General features: G+C 33.3%; 9 protein-coding genes across 9 annotated transcripts in view; 3 read left to right on the forward strand and 6 right to left on the reverse strand.

Annotated features, from left to right (window-relative positions):
- The window catches only part of FDP41_008071 (uncharacterized protein), a gene marked incomplete at both ends in the record, with an annotated part of 3,025 nt that extends 639 nt beyond the window's left edge, over positions 1 to 2,386 (forward strand). The window contains 2 exons of the mRNA XM_044711885.1: positions 473 to 1,704; positions 1,859 to 2,386. Coding sequence (XP_044558357.1) covers positions 473 to 1,704; positions 1,859 to 2,386 — 1,760 coding nt within the window. The remainder of the gene's footprint in view (positions 1 to 472; positions 1,705 to 1,858) is intronic.
- Positions 2,387 to 2,701: 315 nt separating this feature from the next.
- Positions 2,702 to 4,055, reverse strand: FDP41_008072 (uncharacterized protein; the record flags this gene model as incomplete). The annotated part of the gene is made up of 2 exons (XM_044711886.1): positions 2,702 to 3,640; positions 3,759 to 4,055. The coding sequence occupies 2 exons, from the start codon at positions 4,053 to 4,055 to the stop codon at positions 2,702 to 2,704; spliced, it is 1,236 nt and encodes a 411-aa protein (XP_044558358.1).
- A 233-nt stretch (positions 4,056 to 4,288) lies between these two features.
- Positions 4,289 to 4,906, reverse strand: FDP41_008073 (uncharacterized protein; the record flags this gene model as incomplete). The annotated part of the gene is made up of 1 exon (XM_044711887.1): positions 4,289 to 4,906. One exon carries the CDS (start codon positions 4,904 to 4,906, stop codon positions 4,289 to 4,291), a length of 618 nt encoding a protein of 205 aa, XP_044558359.1.
- A 395-nt stretch (positions 4,907 to 5,301) lies between these two features.
- Positions 5,302 to 6,390, reverse strand: FDP41_008074 (uncharacterized protein; the record flags this gene model as incomplete). Its single annotated transcript, XM_044711888.1, has 2 exons — positions 5,302 to 6,124; positions 6,353 to 6,390. The coding sequence occupies 2 exons, from the start codon at positions 6,388 to 6,390 to the stop codon at positions 5,302 to 5,304; spliced, it is 861 nt and encodes a 286-aa protein (XP_044558360.1).
- A 253-nt stretch (positions 6,391 to 6,643) lies between these two features.
- Positions 6,644 to 8,837, forward strand: FDP41_008075 (uncharacterized protein; the record flags this gene model as incomplete). Its single annotated transcript, XM_044711889.1, has 2 exons — positions 6,644 to 6,834; positions 6,929 to 8,837. The coding sequence occupies 2 exons, from the start codon at positions 6,644 to 6,646 to the stop codon at positions 8,835 to 8,837; spliced, it is 2,100 nt and encodes a 699-aa protein (XP_044558361.1).
- A 22-nt stretch (positions 8,838 to 8,859) lies between these two features.
- On the reverse strand, positions 8,860 to 9,903 carry FDP41_008076 (uncharacterized protein; the record flags this gene model as incomplete). Its single annotated transcript, XM_044711890.1, has 2 exons — positions 8,860 to 8,931; positions 9,139 to 9,903. The coding sequence occupies 2 exons, from the start codon at positions 9,901 to 9,903 to the stop codon at positions 8,860 to 8,862; spliced, it is 837 nt and encodes a 278-aa protein (XP_044558362.1).
- Positions 9,904 to 11,445: 1,542 nt separating this feature from the next.
- On the reverse strand, positions 11,446 to 12,882 carry FDP41_008077 (uncharacterized protein; the record flags this gene model as incomplete). The annotated part of the gene is made up of 1 exon (XM_044711891.1): positions 11,446 to 12,882. One exon carries the CDS (start codon positions 12,880 to 12,882, stop codon positions 11,446 to 11,448), a length of 1,437 nt encoding a protein of 478 aa, XP_044558363.1.
- Positions 12,883 to 13,255: 373 nt separating this feature from the next.
- Positions 13,256 to 14,539, forward strand: FDP41_008078 (uncharacterized protein; the record flags this gene model as incomplete). Its single annotated transcript, XM_044711892.1, has 1 exon — positions 13,256 to 14,539. The coding sequence occupies one exon, from the start codon at positions 13,256 to 13,258 to the stop codon at positions 14,537 to 14,539; it is 1,284 nt and encodes a 427-aa protein (XP_044558364.1).
- Positions 14,540 to 14,983: 444 nt separating this feature from the next.
- On the reverse strand, positions 14,984 to 20,099 carry FDP41_008079 (uncharacterized protein; the record flags this gene model as incomplete). Its single annotated transcript, XM_044711893.1, has 2 exons — positions 14,984 to 18,397; positions 18,492 to 20,099. The coding sequence occupies 2 exons, from the start codon at positions 20,097 to 20,099 to the stop codon at positions 14,984 to 14,986; spliced, it is 5,022 nt and encodes a 1,673-aa protein (XP_044558365.1).
- Between the last annotated feature and the right edge of the window lie 245 nt (positions 20,100 to 20,344).

Below are 20,344 nucleotides of genomic sequence, written 5' to 3' on the forward strand. Positions count from 1 at the left end.
AAAAAAAAAAAAAAAAAAATACAGGAATGGGTTTATTGAAAAATAAACAAATTATAGGTACTCAATTGTCCGACGATAGTGTGTCTAATGGGTGTGTAGGTGTGAGGTGTAGATGTTGTTGGAGTTGAGTTCGCCAAGCTGACTGCTAAATGTTTGCAGAAATCCTCTTCCAATCATCACTCTTCTGAATTTCTTGAGAGCAGTACCTCTCTTGAACACAATATTACCTTCTTTGATATGGGATGGATTCAACATGTTGAACATTTACTCTCTTTGAACTTTTTCAATTTCCCATATATGGATGTTCAGGGACATTCAACGATGAACGTTTAATCCTTGTTACGTTGTAAACAAGTCTTTCTCTCCACTCAGAATATCATTGACACCAAACATTCACCTCTTTTGAAAGAATTTATTCAAAAACATTCTTCATGTCACACGTTCTCTCATTATTCAACGATGAAATTTTCAGAAAAATTCAAAATTTTGAGTGAAATTTCAAATCATTATTTAGTGAGTGTCAAGGGATTGAATGTCATTCATGAATGTTTATTTCATTATGAGAAATATTTGAAAGAATTCAATGATGAGAAGAATATGGATCAATCTCAAATGAAAGAATTCAATGATGAGAAGAAATCTCAAAAAAGAAACAAACGTTTGACATTTGGTTACACGTGTTTCGATGATGATGATGAATGTGGTGATGAATATGATGATGAACATTCTAATCGATCAAAACAGAATTCCATGAATTTCAACATTTCTCAAGAAGAACATTCCTTCATTTATTGTGCTCAAATTATTCCATACTTTGCCTATTGCCCACAAGTTCATGATTTACTTCGAAAAGAAGACGATAATTATGCTATTAGTCCTCTCTTTTTGATTCGACTGAAGAGAATTCCATCATCATATCTTCATTTATCACAACAACAATCATTACCACAGAATGACATTTTATTACAACATGACATGGAGAATTCAGATTCCACTTTTCATGCAACATTGTCAGATTCTTCCCTTCTTCATATTCATCCCTTAGAAGGTAAACACACTTGCAATGAAGATTTCATTTATTTGAAATTTGAATATCCTCATTATTCAACAACGATGGCATTGTTAGATTGTGAGATTTTGAAATGGCAACAATCAAAGAGTTCATTTGAATTTTGGGATTGCATGTATGAACATTTGAGGAATTCCTTTTTATCCAAACATGGAAATTCATCCAAAATGTCAACAAAAAAGAATAACAACACTTCCTTTACTCCAGTGGCTTCACGATTTGAAAATGCCCAACTCGTATTAAGAACTCTTTCCTTTGATCCAAAATTCAAAATTGCAGGAGAGACCTTTCAAACTTTTCATGAAAAAGATCGAACCTTCTTTTTCCATTCGAAATTTTTTGAACGATTGAGTGGAAGAAGAAATAATCCATATTTGGTTCTATTCGATGATGAAACAGACAAGAAATGTAAACAAGTGAAAAGCTTTTTCCATCTTCCTGAATATTTATTAACCTTTCGAATGAGTTATAACTTGAAACATGGACCATATTTCATTTCTTCTAAATTAGCTCAACAAGTAATGCCTAAAATTGGAAACTTCAACGAAGGATCTACTCCTCCTTCTTTATTTAGAATTGTTTGTAATAACAAGCTTGGTTATTTATTAACAAGCAATGATCAGGAGGGAAAATACGTGAGTTTGCAAGAACATTTTCCACACTCGAACTTTGAATCTCATTCCTATCATTATCCCATTCATATCCTCGACTATTCTCGAGCAAGTGATAAAGATGCAAAAGCAACAGTTAATTTATTGCACATGATGAATGGATTTTGAATCGTATCAGGGACAATCATTGTACAATTATTTAAAAGCACAAGTGAAGGAATTATTTCAAGACAACAAGAAGAAACATGATCCTCGAAGGATGAGTGAATTTGTAGATTTATTTTGGAATGTTTTACCTTTTTTGAACCATCAAGAAGAGAGTAATCAGGTCAACCCTCTCAACAACGAGAGTGAGTTTCGCTTAATTGTCATTCCAGAGTACACTCATCAGAAATGTCATGTTTCCATACCTTTCAATGATGACTTGTTCAATCAAGTGTGTGAAGTGTTTCATCAATCTCCGTGTGCCTTCTTTGTGGATTCCATGTTTTTAAAACTCAATGAGAGAGGTTGGATATTTGAAAAGACATTATTCACTAACACTAACACTACAAAATCCAGCACGGATAGTTCTCAACAACAACAACAACAACAACACTCAGAGTTTGGAAAAGTGTACAAGACCAACTCCAAAAGTGCATTGAAAGAATTGTTTTGGTATCAAGTAACACAAATACAGTTGAAAGTGAGAGTGAATCAAGAGTAAAAAGACAACGCTAATATTCAACAACGTAATTGTGTCTTGATGAAGGTTTGAAAAACAATTGATGTTATATTAAATCATCTTCATTAACATAATGCATTTGAGGTACTAGTCCTAACTACAGTCTCAAATTATGGACCTTCCTTGAAATATGCATCCAGGATAACGATTGAAGAACAATTATGACCTTGTTGCCATAACCCTTTGAAACAACAAGGAGAACAAAAAGATAATAAACTTTTGAGAATTGTATTATTGCCAAACATCACCACCTTTCAAATGGAACCAACACACACGCAAATGCTGTCTTATTTTCTCTTATTTGGTTCTATTAGCAATCTTATTCAATAAAGTTCTGTAAATATCCTTATTAATAAAATCAGGAACACGATCAATCATTTGATTCATGGATTGAATGGCTGTTTGTTCATAGGACTTGTACAATTCTTCCAAATTCAATTGTTTGTACAATTCCTTCACCAATTTAACCTTTTCAGGTTCTTCCTTTCCATAATTAGCCTTTAACACCTGTAATTGTTCTTCATTCGCCAATTCCAAAGCCTTTACGACTAACCAAGAACATTTACAATCCTCAATATCTCGTCCGACCTTACCAATATGAGATGGATCTCCATAACAATCCAAATAATCATCCTGAATTTGGAAATATTCTCCCATTGCAATAGAAATATCAAAAGTTTGTTTTCTAATATTTTCATCCAACTTGTTACTCAAAATTAAACCACAATATAATGGAAGATAGAAACTATAAAAGGCTGTCTTGTACTTGACAATCAATGAATAAGTTTGAATATTAAAAGTATGGAATGGAATGGTTGAAGATTCATTCTTATCTACATTTGGAGGAAGTGATCTCAAATCGTGTAATTGTCCCAATTCGGTCATATAAGTCACTTCATGGAATAAATCGACCAATGGAACATATAAAGAAGGTTCATTGAAATAATGTTTCAAAATCTTGTAAATATGAGATTCAATAATTAAATAGTCATTACAGGCTGTCATTTTGACATCATTCAAACGATACCAACAAGGCTGTCCACGACGAGTAATAGAAGCATCCATAATATCATCAGCAACAAGGAAGAAGGCTTGAAGGAATTCAATGCACCATCCCAACACACAAGCAGAATGGAATTGTTTTTCACTGACTTGATAGGAATTGAGAATGAGAAGAGTATCCACGACAGCCAATCCACGATTTAATTTACCATGAGGAACATTGTAATCGAGAATCTGAGGTGTCAAGTATGGATATTGGAATGATATTCGAGAGGAATGATGAGATATAGGAATGGTGGTGTGATTTGGAATGAGTTGAATATATGCATGGTGTGATTTGAGTTGTACTTACTCTTTCAACATATTCAATATTCTCTTTGGGTACTTCATAGTTATTCTTAATGTCATCCAAAACAAATTTCTTCAATTCTTGGAATACTTGTTTGAACTCCGTTTCAATTTCTTGTTTGGACTTTTTACTATAATCGACTTTAGGTCCACTTGTGGCAATAGTGATGGATGGTTGAACATTGGAAGAGGCTGAACAACAAGAAGAGTGTTTCTTGTACAAGAACAAACCAGCAGCACTTGCAAGGGTAGCACCGAGCAATAATTTTTGATTACCAGAGAGAGAGGAAAGGAAGGACATTGGTAATAATTTCAATGATGATGAAAATGATGAGTAAAAGGATCGGGACGAGGAAACAATTGTCGAGTCTTAGGGAATTTTTTCACTTTGCTTGTAAGCAACGAGATTTTGGAGTGGAGACCTTGCGGTTCATCGGACAACGAAGAAGAATGTTTATTTACAAGACAACAGATGAAATTTGTGAACAGAGGTGCTGAATGAGAGAACCTGATTCTCAATAATATTATGCACCTCTAGTTCTTGAGAGTAGACATAAATTGAGAATATTGATAAGGGTCACAATACTTGAAATTATCCTTTGTTTCACTCACATGATGACTTGTAGTCAATTCCAAATGTTCAGGGTAGGTGCATCCAGAAACAATATTTTTCGATTTGTAATTACTCTTGTATCCTGTTGGATGAGAAGAAAGGAGAGGATCCTCATGGAGTGAATGGTTTCCACCAGACGCCTTTTGTAGTGTTTGGACGAGAGTTTGTGCATGCTCCTTTTCCTTAATCAAACTGGAGTGCTTATTGAACGAGGATTGGGTCATTGTAAGGTCTGAAGGATGATAGGAAGGATCAATTAAGCGATCCCTCCATCGAGCAACTGGTTGAACTGGAATTTCATTGTCGGTCGGAATGAAGCAACTATTGTTTGATTTGAATCCACCTCCAGTTCCTCTGTAAACATTGACTTCTTTGCTCGAGACTGTACCTTGAAAGCGTTGGGAAGTTCTCAAAAGATTAGGGTCGTTATTATGAGCTGATGTAGATTGTTTTGAAAAGATGGTATGATTGTTTGGCCCATCCATGGATCTTGAAAACTTGTTCTGAAACTCTTCCGATGTAGTTGTGGTGTACATCATGGTGATGATCCTTATTTGCAAATAATTGAGAGAGGTGATGCAGCTGTGGACTCGCGAGAGCTGTAGTTTTTTTCATCTAATTAATTTAAAAGGGTTTCGAAACTGAAAGCCGTCCGTAACGGAAATGGGCTTCTCTCTCTCTTCTTTCAAAGTGTCATCTTTCGGAAAGCAACACAAGTCACCCACTCATACAAGGAAAGAGTATTAAATCCTGGAAGGAAGTACCACCTGATGAAGCAGTATTAATAAATTAAATTGAAAATTAATTTTATTCTCAATGTACAATCAAGACATCTCCCGTGTGGGACTTGAACAACTCCCGCAACCTCGAGTCCCTCATTAGTGGATATTCAGCTGTATGTGGTAGTAAAAAAGGATAGTGGGAATGAATAAATTTACTCTTGGACAACCAACTTGGAGAAATCTGGTTGAATATATCTTTCCAAGTTATCAAAGATCTTTTGTTGGTTCTTTTCACCTGCTTGTTCCTTCTTGATTTCAAATTCTGGCTTTTCGCCTCCCTTGTCCAAAGCCCAAACTGCGCCCTTCTCTGGGTCGTAAGCAGCAAGAAGTTCCTTGAGCTTACCTTCCAATGAAGCATCAACAGCAATATTCTTTGATTTCATGTACTCAAGTTGAACAAGAGCTCTTTGTCCGTCTTGGTGTCTAATATAATTGTCCAACATAGTGTTGAATGAAGCGGCATCAGGATTTTGATATGGGTTTCTTCTCTTCAAATCATCAAAAGTGTCATGAAGATAAAAGTTGTCATTTGTGTTGGCCAATACATCAAGATATGTGTTGTAGTGTTCAGTGGTTGGATAAACACCAGAGAGCAACATGTTTCTCCAGCAACGATCAGCAATCAATGGCAAGTCTCTAACTTCTCTCAAAGATTCCAACCATTTGTTTGAGTCCTTTCCATTCTTTCTGACTTGCTTCCAGTAATATTCCCATGGATCGTCCAATTCATTGACAATGATACGGAAGCAGTTTTCTTGAGAAAGAGAGTTCAAGATCAACTTGCTGGCCACATTCAAACGACAGACAAAGTATCTGCCAAGGAAGTTCAATTTTTTAATCAGGAGAGAGTCAGTCTTGGCTTCAATGACCTTCAAAACTTCAGGCTTCAATACCTTTCTAACGCTTTCATCCAAAGCAGCGCCTTGAGCAGCTGATGTTGCGTAGGTAGCAACTCCGTAGTTTGACTTGAAAGCACTGTTGTTGTGTAGTGTTGTTTGTATTGTTGTTGTTGAAGGATTTAACGCGATGATATATTGATTGGGCGTGAGAATTGGGGTTGTGTTTAGCCAAAGTGGGAATACAGAATAAAGGAATAAGAATACGAAAAAGAATATATATATAATAATTCGAGTGGGTGTAATAAATTCGTGTTAGTGAATAAATGATTAAACAAATTAATAATTGAAAAACAATGATATTTACGTTGAACGGGCAATGGAAGTAAGTGAACGTCTGAGCATGATGAATATTTTTTTTTTAATCAACTCGCACCTCTATTTTACAAAATCACTATGCGGACTTGTCATCTTCAAAATGGCGCCTGGAAAAGAAAAGACTTCATGAACAACTCGGTTGTTTTCACTTTGAAGACATTCAGCCAATGAATTTATTAATACACTCGCGTCGGCCAATTCTCATTGTTGAATTCTAGATGGTGTTTTGATTGTGTGCAAAGATAAGCCTGTGACTGAGAACAGATAATAACAAAGAAAAATGCAACAAGTCCATACACCATCTCCACTTCATTCCGAGACAGAAATGAAAGAAGACGAGGACTGCGAACACAACCAACCCATCATCAGCGCTCCAAGAACAGCTCGTCGTAAAAGCTCATCAAAGACTACTTCCTCTCTCTTTTCCGAAGGAAAACAGATCTCTAAAAAAAACATTAAATTCATCCTCCAGTAAGAAGAAAAAGGCTTCTTCAACAACAACTGGTGCTACTGCTGGTGTTTCTGTTGTCCTTGAATCCAATCAATCACCACAACCAACTAAGAGAAAGACCTCCAAAACATCCCATTCAAAGAAAAAGACTTCTAAAAAGAAGCAACAAGATCTTTCTTCAGAGGATGATTCTAGTGATCATCAACTTCCCTCTAAAAAATCATCCACAACACCTAAACGAAGCCTCAACGATTCTTCTTCCTCTTACCAAAAAAAGAAAAAAAAGAAAAAAAAAGAAAAACATTACGATAGTGATTTTGAAAGAAATGACTATGACAGTGATGTTGAATATGAAGAAGATATTGAATTTTTAAGACCTAAGATAGCTCAATTAGGTGATTTATTTGCAGAACATAAGGGTAACATTTGTATATTCTCAGGTGCAGGTATTTCATCAAGTGCTGGATTGAGTACTTATAGAGGAAAAGATGGAATATGGTTGAGAGATGGAATGTTATTGTCTGCAATGTCCAATAATGGTGGTAGTAGCAGTAGTAATAGTGGTAACAATAGTACTAATAACAACAACAACACGAGTACTAGTTCCACCGCCACCACCACAAATAAGAATCTCAATTTGAAATACTTTCCAACACTCACTCACATGGCTATTAAGAAACTCTATGATCTAGGTTATATCAAATATATTATTACTCAAAATAGTGATAATTTACATTTAAAGAGTGGAATTGATGAAAAAGATATTGTTGAAATACATGGAAATAGTTATAAAGAATATTGTGAGAAATGTAACAAGACATTTACTAGAGAGGATATTATTGTACATCCAACCAGTGAATCCATTTATAGAAATATAGTGAAATCATCCAGTGGATTGAATATCATTGCAGCATCGAAAAGTCCTACTACGAGCATTGAGAATGATCAGACCAATACTACTACCACTTGGACTACTAAAAATACTACTAGTACTAGTACTACTAACAAGAAAAAGATTGAATCTTCCACTCCTCCTACTTTGAGTATTGACAATTCTCATCTTTCTGTTAACAAGTGTGAATATTGTCAATCTCCATTGAAAGATTTGATTGTAAATTTTGGAGAGAAGGTTCCTCAACATTTATGGGATAAGGCAGTTCAATTTATTGAAAATTCAACACTCATTCTAGCAATTGGTAGCAAATTGTCTGTAGATCCTGTGAATTCTCTTGTTACTATGAATCCAAATTCTAAATTAATTATTTGTAATTTACAATTAACACCATTCAATGATGATGCATTTATGGTTATTAGATGTAAATCTGATGATTTATTTAATCGATTGGTTGAAAAGATTGATCCACCCAATCGATTTGAAATTCCTGAATATATTTATGAAATTGAATTGAATTTCAATCCCAATGTCAAGAAGAAAGAAGAAAGAAATTCATTAGAGAGTGAAACAGAATTGAAAGAATACTTTCAAGTGAAATCTACTCAATTGAATATCATTGAAAGTGTTCAATTGTTGTTCTCGAAGAAAAATACAATGAATAATGGTGATGATGAGACAAAAAAGACTGAATCCTCAATGTCATCATTCCAAGGTACTTGGACGACGAATATTGCGATGAATATTGCGATGACGAATACTACAACTACAACTACGACTCATTCCATCAAATTGTTTAATGGAAATCAATTCACTTACCACAATTACAACAGCAGCATGACACCCATGATAATTGATCAGATGATAATTCAAATTAATCACAAAATGTTCACAACCAAGTTTAGAAAATTATTGAAATCGAACAAGACCATTACAATTCCTAGAAGAATTGAGATGACCCAAACGACTGCTGACACAACCACCACCACCACCACTACCAATCATGACATTCAATCATCATCAACTCCTTTATTATTCAATGATTTAAATGATTTATTCAAAAAGACCATCAGACTCAAATATTACACAAATCAAAACAAATGGAATTTCGAAGTGAATAATAAAAACTAAAATATCAGCTTTGCATTCAATTTTACAATAGTTTTAAATGTTTTGTAACCTTATCAATTATCTCAACAGGTGCAGGACCAATTCCTAACACAGTCTGTTGAACAGTGATGAACAACAATGATGATGATAATCGATCGTACACAAAGTGTTGTTCACAACAACCATAACAAATTCCATAGTTCGTGATCGCAACAAAGATTCCATATCATTGACACGGATTCAAATTGTCAACATGATGTTCATTCAGATTTCAATATTAAAATTCAATCCTTTTGAATCCAACAACAACAACAACACTCACCTTGGATCCAGCCTCTATTTGTGTTCTTCCAGCATCAACGACTAGATAACAATTTAATTTCTCTTTCAAACAATTTCGAATTAATCCTTCAAATTCTTTTTCACTGTCAGCTCTCAAACATATTTTAGCTTCAGCTGTGGTTTCCCAATCATGAAGATATTGTTTCCATTGTTGAATATCTCCAAGTGTAATGATGGATGATGACAATTCTTGTTGTTGTTCACTTGTTGTTGGTAAGTATTGTGAATAGATGTACTGATAATAATCAACATTTTCATACAAAATATTTCGATAGAGACCAACAGCAGCATGACAACACTGTGCTGCAATTTTACCTTTTCTCATATCCAAATCATTTCTCACCACAAATACCATCTTGTATTGTTGTTGAGTCATCTTTGGAAAGACTTTGTTTAGATATTCATTGAATTTTTGATTTAATAAAACATTATTGGAAGAAGGGATGGTAGTAGTACTAGTAGTGGTAGTAGTAGTAACAGCAGAAGGAATGTTGTTGTTGTCAACAACAAGACTATTTCCGAGTGATGAACAACAAGTGTTGTTGCTATTGGTGGTCGTTGTGTTGATGGTGGTGGTGGTGTTCGATGATTCCTCACCACTGCCTGCTAATAATTCTGATAGTGTAATAATTTGATCCACTAACTGTTCAATGGATCCGTTTGGGTTATTCTGGAGAGCTTTCCGACACACTTCCTCAGAAAAACCAAAATTCATTAATTCTTCAAGTTTGTTCAATGATGACATTTTTTAAACGCTTCAACCTCTTTCAGAACATGATGATTCTTTCGAAATTGAATATTCAATATATGTAGCTGAAATAGCTTCAATTTCAATGCAAAAGCACAAATATTTATCGATGGAATGTTTAACCTCCTGTATGGAGTAATTAAGAAAAGGAATTTGCAAATCAACTTTGACCTAACCTTTTAATTCTTTCCTATGACCATTTGGCAAGATTCATGAAAATGGTTAAAAAGTTTTGGGAGAAGACATCTCCTTTAAGAGACCATTTCTTATCAAGATACAGAACACAGTTATCCATATATTATAAAATCTGGACCAAACCATTTTTATTATCAAATTATCGTGTTAGGAAAATCTTCAAATGAATTATTTCGTGACTTGATTATAATATATGATAAAACTTACATTGAGATACAACATAATATATTTGATTTATTACACAACAAACATTCTTACCGAAGGATATTTTGTAATTATTTTTACGATATTTCCCTTTCAATTAATATTTGGAGTAATAATTTGAAAGGATAGCGTTTGCATCATAAGTTTGATATGTTTCTTTATTATATCTATAACCATTAATGATTTGACTGTTGTATAGTATTTATAGAATGATTTCTTTTGATATTATTCTTTTTCTTCACTATTGTTTCTCCCAATAAAAAACTATATAAATGTTATTCATAATATTTAAAGTAAATGTAAATAGAAATAAATAAATATAAGATCGGTTTAATATTTATATGTTAATTGGTGAACTAAATATTTTAACAATTTACTACAGAGAACAAAAAATAGTATTGTTCATATTTATTTCATTGATAGATTAACATTTCTTAATTATATACAGTACCACTGATAATAACCTGATTTGATGATATTAAAATTATTGTGTAATTCCTCAAATACAACAGATTTGTAATAGATTTTGAATGTGTTAATTTGTTTCCTAAATAGAATGGAGTCATAACTCGGAGTGGCAATATTGCACCTGCTTCATTTCATACGAACCATCTTTTGTCCTGCTTTCTTAAATCCACTAATGACACATGAAGTGGCACATCTCTCACAGCTTTGGAAGTCCATTCAAGAACTTTGTTTTGGTCTATTCTCTCAGGTTGTTGACCATTTTCAAGCTTGAAATTTTCTTTTGATCTTCATTTGAAAGATCTGTTCATCGAAAGGTCACACATTTGCATTACTTCACTTGTATTTTATCACCACCTTTGTCCCAGCTGGGACTTCAAGCAGGTTTTCTTCCTGCCTACATTCGAAAACTCTCAGATCTCTGGTATGTTGTTAAACTATCATACCACTGTTGGTGTTTCATCCAACAAGCTTTTGAGAAAAACACAAGGTATGGATGGATATTAATTCGGGAGTGATATCAAGTAAAAAAACAACGCCTATCGATTATTTGATGACATATTCAATAAGGTTCAATAAAAAAAGAAAAATTGACCATTCGTCAGTCGAAAATAAATTTGACATCACAATTTATTTGTGAACCAATTCTCGTAGGAATCAATACTTGTTCAAATCTTAGAGCTCCTCTTGAATAAATTGAATAATTTTGTTAGCCACTTGTTTCCAACCCACATCCAACATGACTAAATGTCCCACTTGTACTGAATCAGTTGGAATAATCTCACCACTGACTTTTAATCCATCTGTATGACCTTCTTGTTTTTGATTAACTTGATTGGCAATTAAATTCCAATATTCAACAGTTTTGTCGTGCTGTTTCTGAGTGAAAAATGCATCCTTTTCAATGGATATGACCTTTATATGGAATGGATGTGAAAATAATATTCGATTGGATTGCTGTGAGGCAATATCACTCTCATGATTGGATGGTTGCATTGAGGAATCATCTCTCTTGATTCTTGTTTCTTGATCTCTTTTTATACTTTGAGCATTCAGATCTCTTTTAAACATTTCAATTATACTTTGAGCATTCAATGAACATGTCAAACTATCCAAATAATAAATTAATCCTTCACTTTGTAATTTCAATTCATTTTTGTGAATATTCTGAATATCATCTAAACTAGTCTTTTCATGATAAAAATAATGTTTGGTATGATGAATGGAAGTCATTGCTATTGCATCAATTGTAAATGTCATGAAATTTGTGAATAATAGATGAAATGGATCATAACGAATGGTAGAAAGTATATTTTCAAATCTAGAGACAGGTGGAGCACTTGCTAAGAGTATCATACTTGCTAAAGGAATAACTGATAGATTTCTTTTTTTTGACAATTTGTCCAAATATTTTTGACATACAAGTCCTCCCATGGAATGACATATGAGAATTAATTGATGATTACCATTTTTGAAATCACCTTGTTGATAATACTTTTCAATGACCAATTCCAAATCATTGACATAATCGATCATTCTTAAATATTTAATATAATTCGAATGAGAAGATTTTCCATGTGCTGTGAAAGAGAAGGCACCAACACTTGAAATTTTATCATTCTTTAAAAAGTATGGAAAATAATTCATTGTAAATTCTTCTTTTGATCCAAATGCACCATGTACAAATAAGAGATGATAGTTTGTTTGCGAAGAATGTTGTTGAGTGTGTGGTTGTTGTAAATTATTAGCAATAGGTTGAGTGTGTGGTTGAACATCATGATTTGAAATACTTTTTGAAGGAATGAATTGTCTTTCAAAATCAATTCTTCTCTCATGATCTTTCACCATGTATTTGAATAATGAAAGATTTTCATTTACAATAAAGAGACCAAATAAAAAACATAACACAACAATCATGTAAGTGGTATTGGCACAACAAGAAATGAATAAATTAGGAGATGGTGGTGTTGAGGGTGCTAGTGAGAAGGGTGAAGAGTTAGTGGTGCTGGTGCTGGTGCTGGTGCTGGTGCGAAGGGTGAATGAATGATGATCCGAATCGGAGCAAATCTTCTTCCGATGATGGAGTAAGTGATGGTGTGGCGGTGTGTTCATTTTTTGAGGTTCAAATGTATTTGCCAAGAAATGAACCTTTTTTATGATTCACAACCTCTTGGAATTCTTTGGCATCATCAACACCATCCACTTTAAAACATTTCCCTCCGTTAATACATGCATAATCCTCTGGTTTGGTTAAGAATAATTCTTGTTTTTTCTTGGCATCACATCCAGCCTAGGCTCCGAGAGCAAATGGGAGCTTTTTCGACAATGTGAACCAGAAGTTTACAAAACATCATTGTGCTTGCACTTCCTTCGCTTGATCAAGCCAAGAATTCCCAAAGGTAATCTCGAGAGTTTCAATGAACAACGTTCCGGTGGTGGTGGTGGTGGTGGTAATGACAAGAATGGTGGACTCTTTTCAAAAAAAATGAAATGGAAAACTTTTTGGATCTTGATCAGCACTGCACTCGAATATTCTCTTCTCCTTCCATGGTATCTGGGTGTGATATTTCATTATTATTTAGTACAATATTTTAAACCTTATTATTTGAGAGATGTTCAATATGGTGAAAATGAAAGAAATGATTTGAATATTTATTATCAGAAACATCATCATGACAAAATGAGAAGAATGAATGATCCGATCATCACTCATTCTAGTAATAATATTTTAAATAATAATACTTCCAATAATAATAATATGTTAAATAATAATACTTCCAATAATAATCATCAAAATACTACTAATACCAATTCTAAAACACAAGTTCTATTATTTATTCATGGTGGTGCATGGAATAGTGGTGATAAATTACTCTATCATAATCTTGGATGTACATTGAGAGATTATTTGAATGATCATATTCTTGTGATTTGTAATTATCGAAAGTATTCAAAAAAAAAGAAAGATGAGACAACAATAGATCACAGTACAAGTTCCATTTCTACTGCTACAAGTTCCATTTCTACAACGAGTGGTGCCACTTCTGAAAGTCTCTCTAGTAATAGTAGTTGTAGATATGGAACTTTGGATCACATGTATGACATTGAAGATCAATTACAAGATGTAGAAAAGTGTATTGAATGGATTCATTCAACACCTCTATTCAAACCACCTCCTATCAATGGTGATCATCATTGGATAGATTTATCCATTTGTGGTCACTCCTCAGGTGCACATCTTTCACTCACCTCTCTTCTCAGAAAACCATCATTGGCTCAATATGTGAATCGAGTCATTCTATTGGCAGGTGTTTATGATTTAGAAAAACAATATCAGAGAGAAATTGAGAGAGGTGTTGAGAAATGGAGTGGATTGTATCGAGTAATGAGAGGAGATTTGATCAAATATTCACCTTATCACATGTTGATACGATCGTACAATAATACAAAGAAGAAGAATATTATTACTAGTAATAGTGGTGGTGATAGAAATAGTAGTAATAGTAGTAGTAGTGGTGATAGTAGTAGTAGTAGAATGGATCCTTCCTCGAAGTTCAACAATAGTAGTGATGACGATGGTAATGAAAAAGACACTACCATCCAATCATCCTCACACCAATCCTCACACTCTCAACAACATTCACTCTTGCATTCTCTTTTTCAATATAATCCCAATATAAAATTTCATATTGTGAATGGTGGACAAGACACGACAGTAATACCAGAATATGGAAATGAATTTATTTCACACGCATATGAGTGTCATTAACACAACAAGCAATCATTCACCACCACCAACCTTGACAACAACAACACGACCATCCTCACCACCATTATCACCATTATTATTTCATGTGAAACATTTTGAAAATTTCAATCATTCAGATTTTGTCAAATTGTTTATGGGAATTCTCAGCAATACAAAAGAATGTCTTGAAAAGAAACAAGAATTACTTTCATATCTCAAGTATGATGTACTTGGATACCAAGATTTGAAGAGTCATCATCGTCGACAATGATGTATCATTGAAATGCATTGAAACAAGAAATAGGTCGTAGATATAGAAGAAGAATGGGAATTTTAATGGAATTCATTGTTGGGTGATCATTGACCAAACACCCACACTACTGTGACTGGGTGTTCATAAAGTCCTAATCGTAAAGAAGAGGATGATGATGAACAACTACTACTATTGCTACTACTGTACTGTAATTAATCAAATCGATACTTGTGATTCTTGATAAATTTCTTTGCAATTGGATCATTTCTATGATACAACACCTTGTAATAGATTTGTTTGGTAAAGACATTATGATGATGTGATGATCCAAGTTGTTGTGAACCACCACCAAAATGACCATTCGTTGGTGCTGCATCAAAAGATGGATTATTCATACTTCCATGAATCAATTGTTCACTTGTCTTGTCCATCACATTGGCAATAATATTCTTTAAATGGCTCGTTGTGTGAGTAATGAAATTCCAATCAGGAATACCTTCACCTTCACTGTAAAAGAATTTTTCAATTTGAATCAAATCATTCAAGAGAATTTTTGAGAGAGAGACATGAGAGGAGATTTCTCTTCCACTACTATTATGACTACTATTGGTTCCACTACTATTACCATTGCTATTACCAGAACTATGATCACCACCATCACCACTCCAACATCTCCATTTCAAATGAAATTCATTATCAGGTGATAAATATCCCTCAACCACAATCAAATACAATGCCTTCACTAAATGTTTAAACATACTTGTAATAATCCACTCCACACACACTGGATCATCACACAAATCTAATAAACTCTCTAAACATGGTTCAAAATATTCTTGAATCATTTTAGGAGCAACAGTAAAATCTTTCACTTGAGGTAAATATAATTCACCAAATAAATTATGATACAATTCACAATAGATATTTCTAGATCCAATTAATTCAGTGAGTTGTGAAATGAAATCTTTTAACAAATCACATGTTCCTTCTAAATTAGAATAAAAATCAACACTTGCATAGATGGATGGTAGAGTAGTAGGATTGTGTGTTGTTGCATTAGATTTTCCAATAAATAATAATCGACTCTGTTCTGAATATTCAATTAATTCTTTCACTGTTTTGATGTATTGTCTACGAGTATTGACAAGATTGGCCAATCTCACAAACAAAGATTCATAAGAGATGGAATGAAAAGTTTTTTGAGGATTTGTAATGAGATCATTCATCAAAGAGGAGGATGAAGAATTGGTGGTGCTACTGGTGGTGCTTGTAGAGTTGGATTTTAAAAATTTTTTAAACATTCCACCAGGACTGCTTTTGGGACTATTACTTTGATTACTATTACTACTATTACTACTATTACTATTACTACTATTAGGATAACTTGTACTTTCACTACTCCATGGATATAATCTCTGGGGTATAAAATCTTCTGGTTTTGGTAAATCTTTCATAATATGAACACAATATCTTTGCATTAATCCACTCAAACATTGATTAAAATGTTTGTAATATTCCAATACATTGGGTAAACAAATAGAATACAAAGATGGTACTCCTTGCCTAATAAAGGTAAAGAGATCAATATAGGAAGATGAATAAGTGACATCTTCATTTAAGGGTTGCCATTTCTCTAATTTCACTGCATTTTCTAAATATTTAAAGAATTGACTTTGAATGTGATTAATGTAAAGATTCATGGGTTGTTTTAAGAGATTCATGATAGGTTCAAATATTTTTAGAATTCGATGAGGATAGGAGAGTTTGTAATTTCCAAATATAGATGAAGAAGAATTCAATGTGGTAGATGAAGGAGATGATGAAGAATTCAATTTGTTGTTGTTGTTAGGAGTGACTATCGATAATGTCTTGTTTGTAGGTGTTTCTTCATCCATCATGGATGATGTATCATCATTATCATCCACATTCTCATCGAAAATACATTCATTAAATAACATTAAAAAAGATTGTAATACAGAAAATATGTTAAATAAATGATAATGATTCTTCATGGTGTCATTATTAGAGTGATCATCAATTGTTGTCTTTGTAGGAAATAAATAATTTGAGAGAATGGATTGTAAATCTTTCATATAAAATGTAAAAGTCATATAAAGTGATTCAATAAATGCACCTTCATAGTAATTGGAAAGTGATGAAAATAATGTAGATTGTTGATAGGTTAATTCTGAGAGTAATTCTTTTCCAAATTTGATAAATTGATTGCAAATGATGAGATTTTGTGTGTCAATATCTTTTGAATCATTCATGATAGTAGTAGTAGGTTCATCAATGTCTAATTTTGAATCATTTAGAGTAGTGGGGGTAGTAGTAGGAGTGGAAATGGTTGTATTTGAATTGGTATCAATAGTGGTGGTCGTTGTATTCAAATTGGTAGTAGTGGTGGTAATGGTGGTTGTATTTAAATGATTGCTGGCATTCATTGTTTTCTCTGGTGTTGGTGGTGTTGATGGTGTTATTGTCATACGATAATTGTAGGCGAGAGGACTACCACCACCACCACCACCAACAACAACAACCTCAACAACACCACTCGTACCACTCGTACCACTACTACTCTTTGTAAATGCTACATGTGTACATTCTTGTTGTTTAATTCTTTCATATTGTTTTCGAATGGATGATTTGGTTATACTTTCAAATATTAAATTCATGGATGGATGTGTGAGTGTGAAATCATTCTTCATCATGATATAACAAATATATCTAAATAATTTGAGATGACTAGTAAATATTTCATGATCAATACTATAACTAGAAGTAAAATCTAATAAATTAAGTCCCAAGACTTGTCTCATCGTTCCAAATACATGATCATAATACACTTTCTCTTCTTCACTATATTTGGTATAATTAGAAATAACATTTCTCTTCTTAATATAGTATTGAAAGAGTAGTAATAACAATCGATCACATTGTAACATTAGATCAGTATCTGTACTACAATTCTGTTCCATTCTAAATATAGAATCAATGAAACACAAAGTATCCATAGTTTCAGAAATGTTTAATGTTTGTCGAATGGGTTTCAATGCCATTGTGACTGCATCGTGTTCAATCACATGTTCAAAAGATTCATCATAATTTGTATCATCATTCATGATATCTTCAAAATATTCTGGAATTTCTAATTGATTATTTTTAAGTAATTTTAAAAGATTTAATACTCGAGTATCTGAAAGTTGAGAATATAATTGAATATTGATAGGAAATGAATAGGAGGAGGGTAATAAAGAGGTCATTGTGGGAGTATTATTAGTAATAGCAGTCGTTTTAATACTACTATTACTAGGATTTAAAGTTTCTAGTATTGGCATGACAAGATCTGAATTTAGTCGAGTGTAGATTTGAATGGCATGTTGATGTTCTTCACATTTCATGATTAATTCAAATTCATTGAAAAGTAAGGATTGGAGAGAATGAAAATTGGAATAGATTTGATTTTTCAATTTCATTTGGAATGTAGTGGTGGTGGTGGTGGTGGTGGTATTAATAGTATTATTATTAGAAGTAGTAGTATTATTATTATTATTAATAGTGGCAGTAGTAATAGTGTTATTATTATTATTAATAGTATTATTATTATTTGTGGTAGTAATAGTTTCCTTTTACGAGTTGGATTAAATTTCATAAAAATCATTGAAAGTAATACATTATAAAATACTTGTGCATAGATTTTCAATACATTTAAATATTCACTATTTTTAAATTATTACCAATTAATTTCCAAAGATAGAGAAATGATTTTTGTTCAGGATTTGATTCTGTCTGTGAAGATTTCAATTTTGTTAATACTTGATAATACTCAACACAATCAACAGTGTTAAATGATGAAAGAATTGAAAGTAGAGGATGATTTGAAGAATTTCCAGAAATGACTCTCTTAACCATATTGAAATGATCATTTTTGGAAATTCCACAATATTTTCTCACGACATTCAATACAGTATCAAAAGAGTTTCGATTATTATGAATGGTATGATATTCAATAAGTGCATTGGATAATACTAATACAAGTTCATAGGAAATTAATTTTAAATCTGAATAGGAAATGTGATACCAAAGTGAAGAATTACGAGGACTCGTACTCGAGGAGGAGGTCATCCATACATGTTGATGAAATAATTCATGTAGTGGTGATGGTAATGATGATGTTTGTGGTGATCTTGGTGATTTGTTGTTATTATAAAATTGAATCACATCATCACCCATCACAGTCTTGTAAAACAACTCGGAAGTATCCAATAAGGCTGGTTTTGGAAGAGGTTTCAATCGTTTCATCATTGTCGGTTGTGGCAGTTGAGAGGAAGGTGGTTGTTGTGAGGGTTTTGTGGTGGTATTTGTGGTGATGATGGTATTTGTGGTGGTATTTGTGGTGGTGATCGCCTCCTCCATAGTAGCAGTCTCTACTATTGTTGGAGAAGAGGATGAATTGATGGTGGTACTAATATTATAATTGGCAGTAGTGGAACGATCTTCATAGTCTTGTTGTTGTTTAGGAGGAGGAGGAGTGACTGAGGTGATTGAAAAGCTTGGGATGGGATTTGACAAATCTAATTTGGTGATGGTTGGTGGTGGTGGTGTGGATGGTGTTGTTGTTGTTGGTGTGGAGAGTTGGGTCGTAGTACTTGTGGTCTTCATACTATTCGTGGTGCTGATCTTCATTCTTGAGGACTCCTTTTGTGTTTCGTTCTTCTCAGCAGAAGGTAAGTATAGTAAATGAAATTCACTCAAATCCATCAATGATTGTTTGTTGAGAATGCATTGCACAAGAGAGGACACATTGGTGATTCTACTGAGATTTGAATGAATGATGAAATCCATATTGTCCGAATTGGATTGAAGAGATTGTAAATAGGAATGAATGTGATGGGTCATGATGTCAGAAGGAGGATGATCACTTGAACTACTGCTATTCGTATCATCCATACTGTTGTTGTTGTTGTTGTTGATATTATCATTAGGATGATCAACAATTAAATGTCGATGAGTATTGAGTAGTGTGAGGAGAAGTAAATTTCTTTCATATTTCAACAAGCGCACATCTACAACATTGGAAGATGAAGTCTTGTTGAAAATGTATTCATCATCATCACAACCATTCGTATACTCCTCCTTATGATGAATATAATGAGTAATATTATGATCACTGAGCGATGGAGTCTCATGATGATGCGAATGAGTTGAGAGGTTCGCCCGAGAGGGAGGAAGAGGTGGTGTTGGTGAATTGCGACTCGAAAGGGCTGATCGCTCTTCTTGTTGTTGCTTTTGGGAGTGACGGAGTTTGGCTTTAGAAAGAGCTTTCATATTTTTTTTGTGTGAACACACCTTTCAGTTCGTTTTGGATGCATCGAGATGTTGTTTATTAGTGAACACTCTTTGTCTTTGGTATTCCAAAGTGTCAATATTGAAGTGTATGAGGTATATATAATATATATTATATTCCAACAATTTGTATAAAATATAATATATTCCAACAGAATCATTCAAGATGAAAGAGTTCCAACTCCAGCAAGAACAAAAAAAACGATCATGACTGTGCAAGAAGGATG

This window comes from Naegleria fowleri (genome assembly GCF_008403515.1).
Source record: "Naegleria fowleri strain ATCC 30894 chromosome Unknown tig59, whole genome shotgun sequence".
Lineage (NCBI taxonomy): Eukaryota > Heterolobosea > Eutetramitea > Acrasida > Naegleriidae > Naegleria > Naegleria fowleri.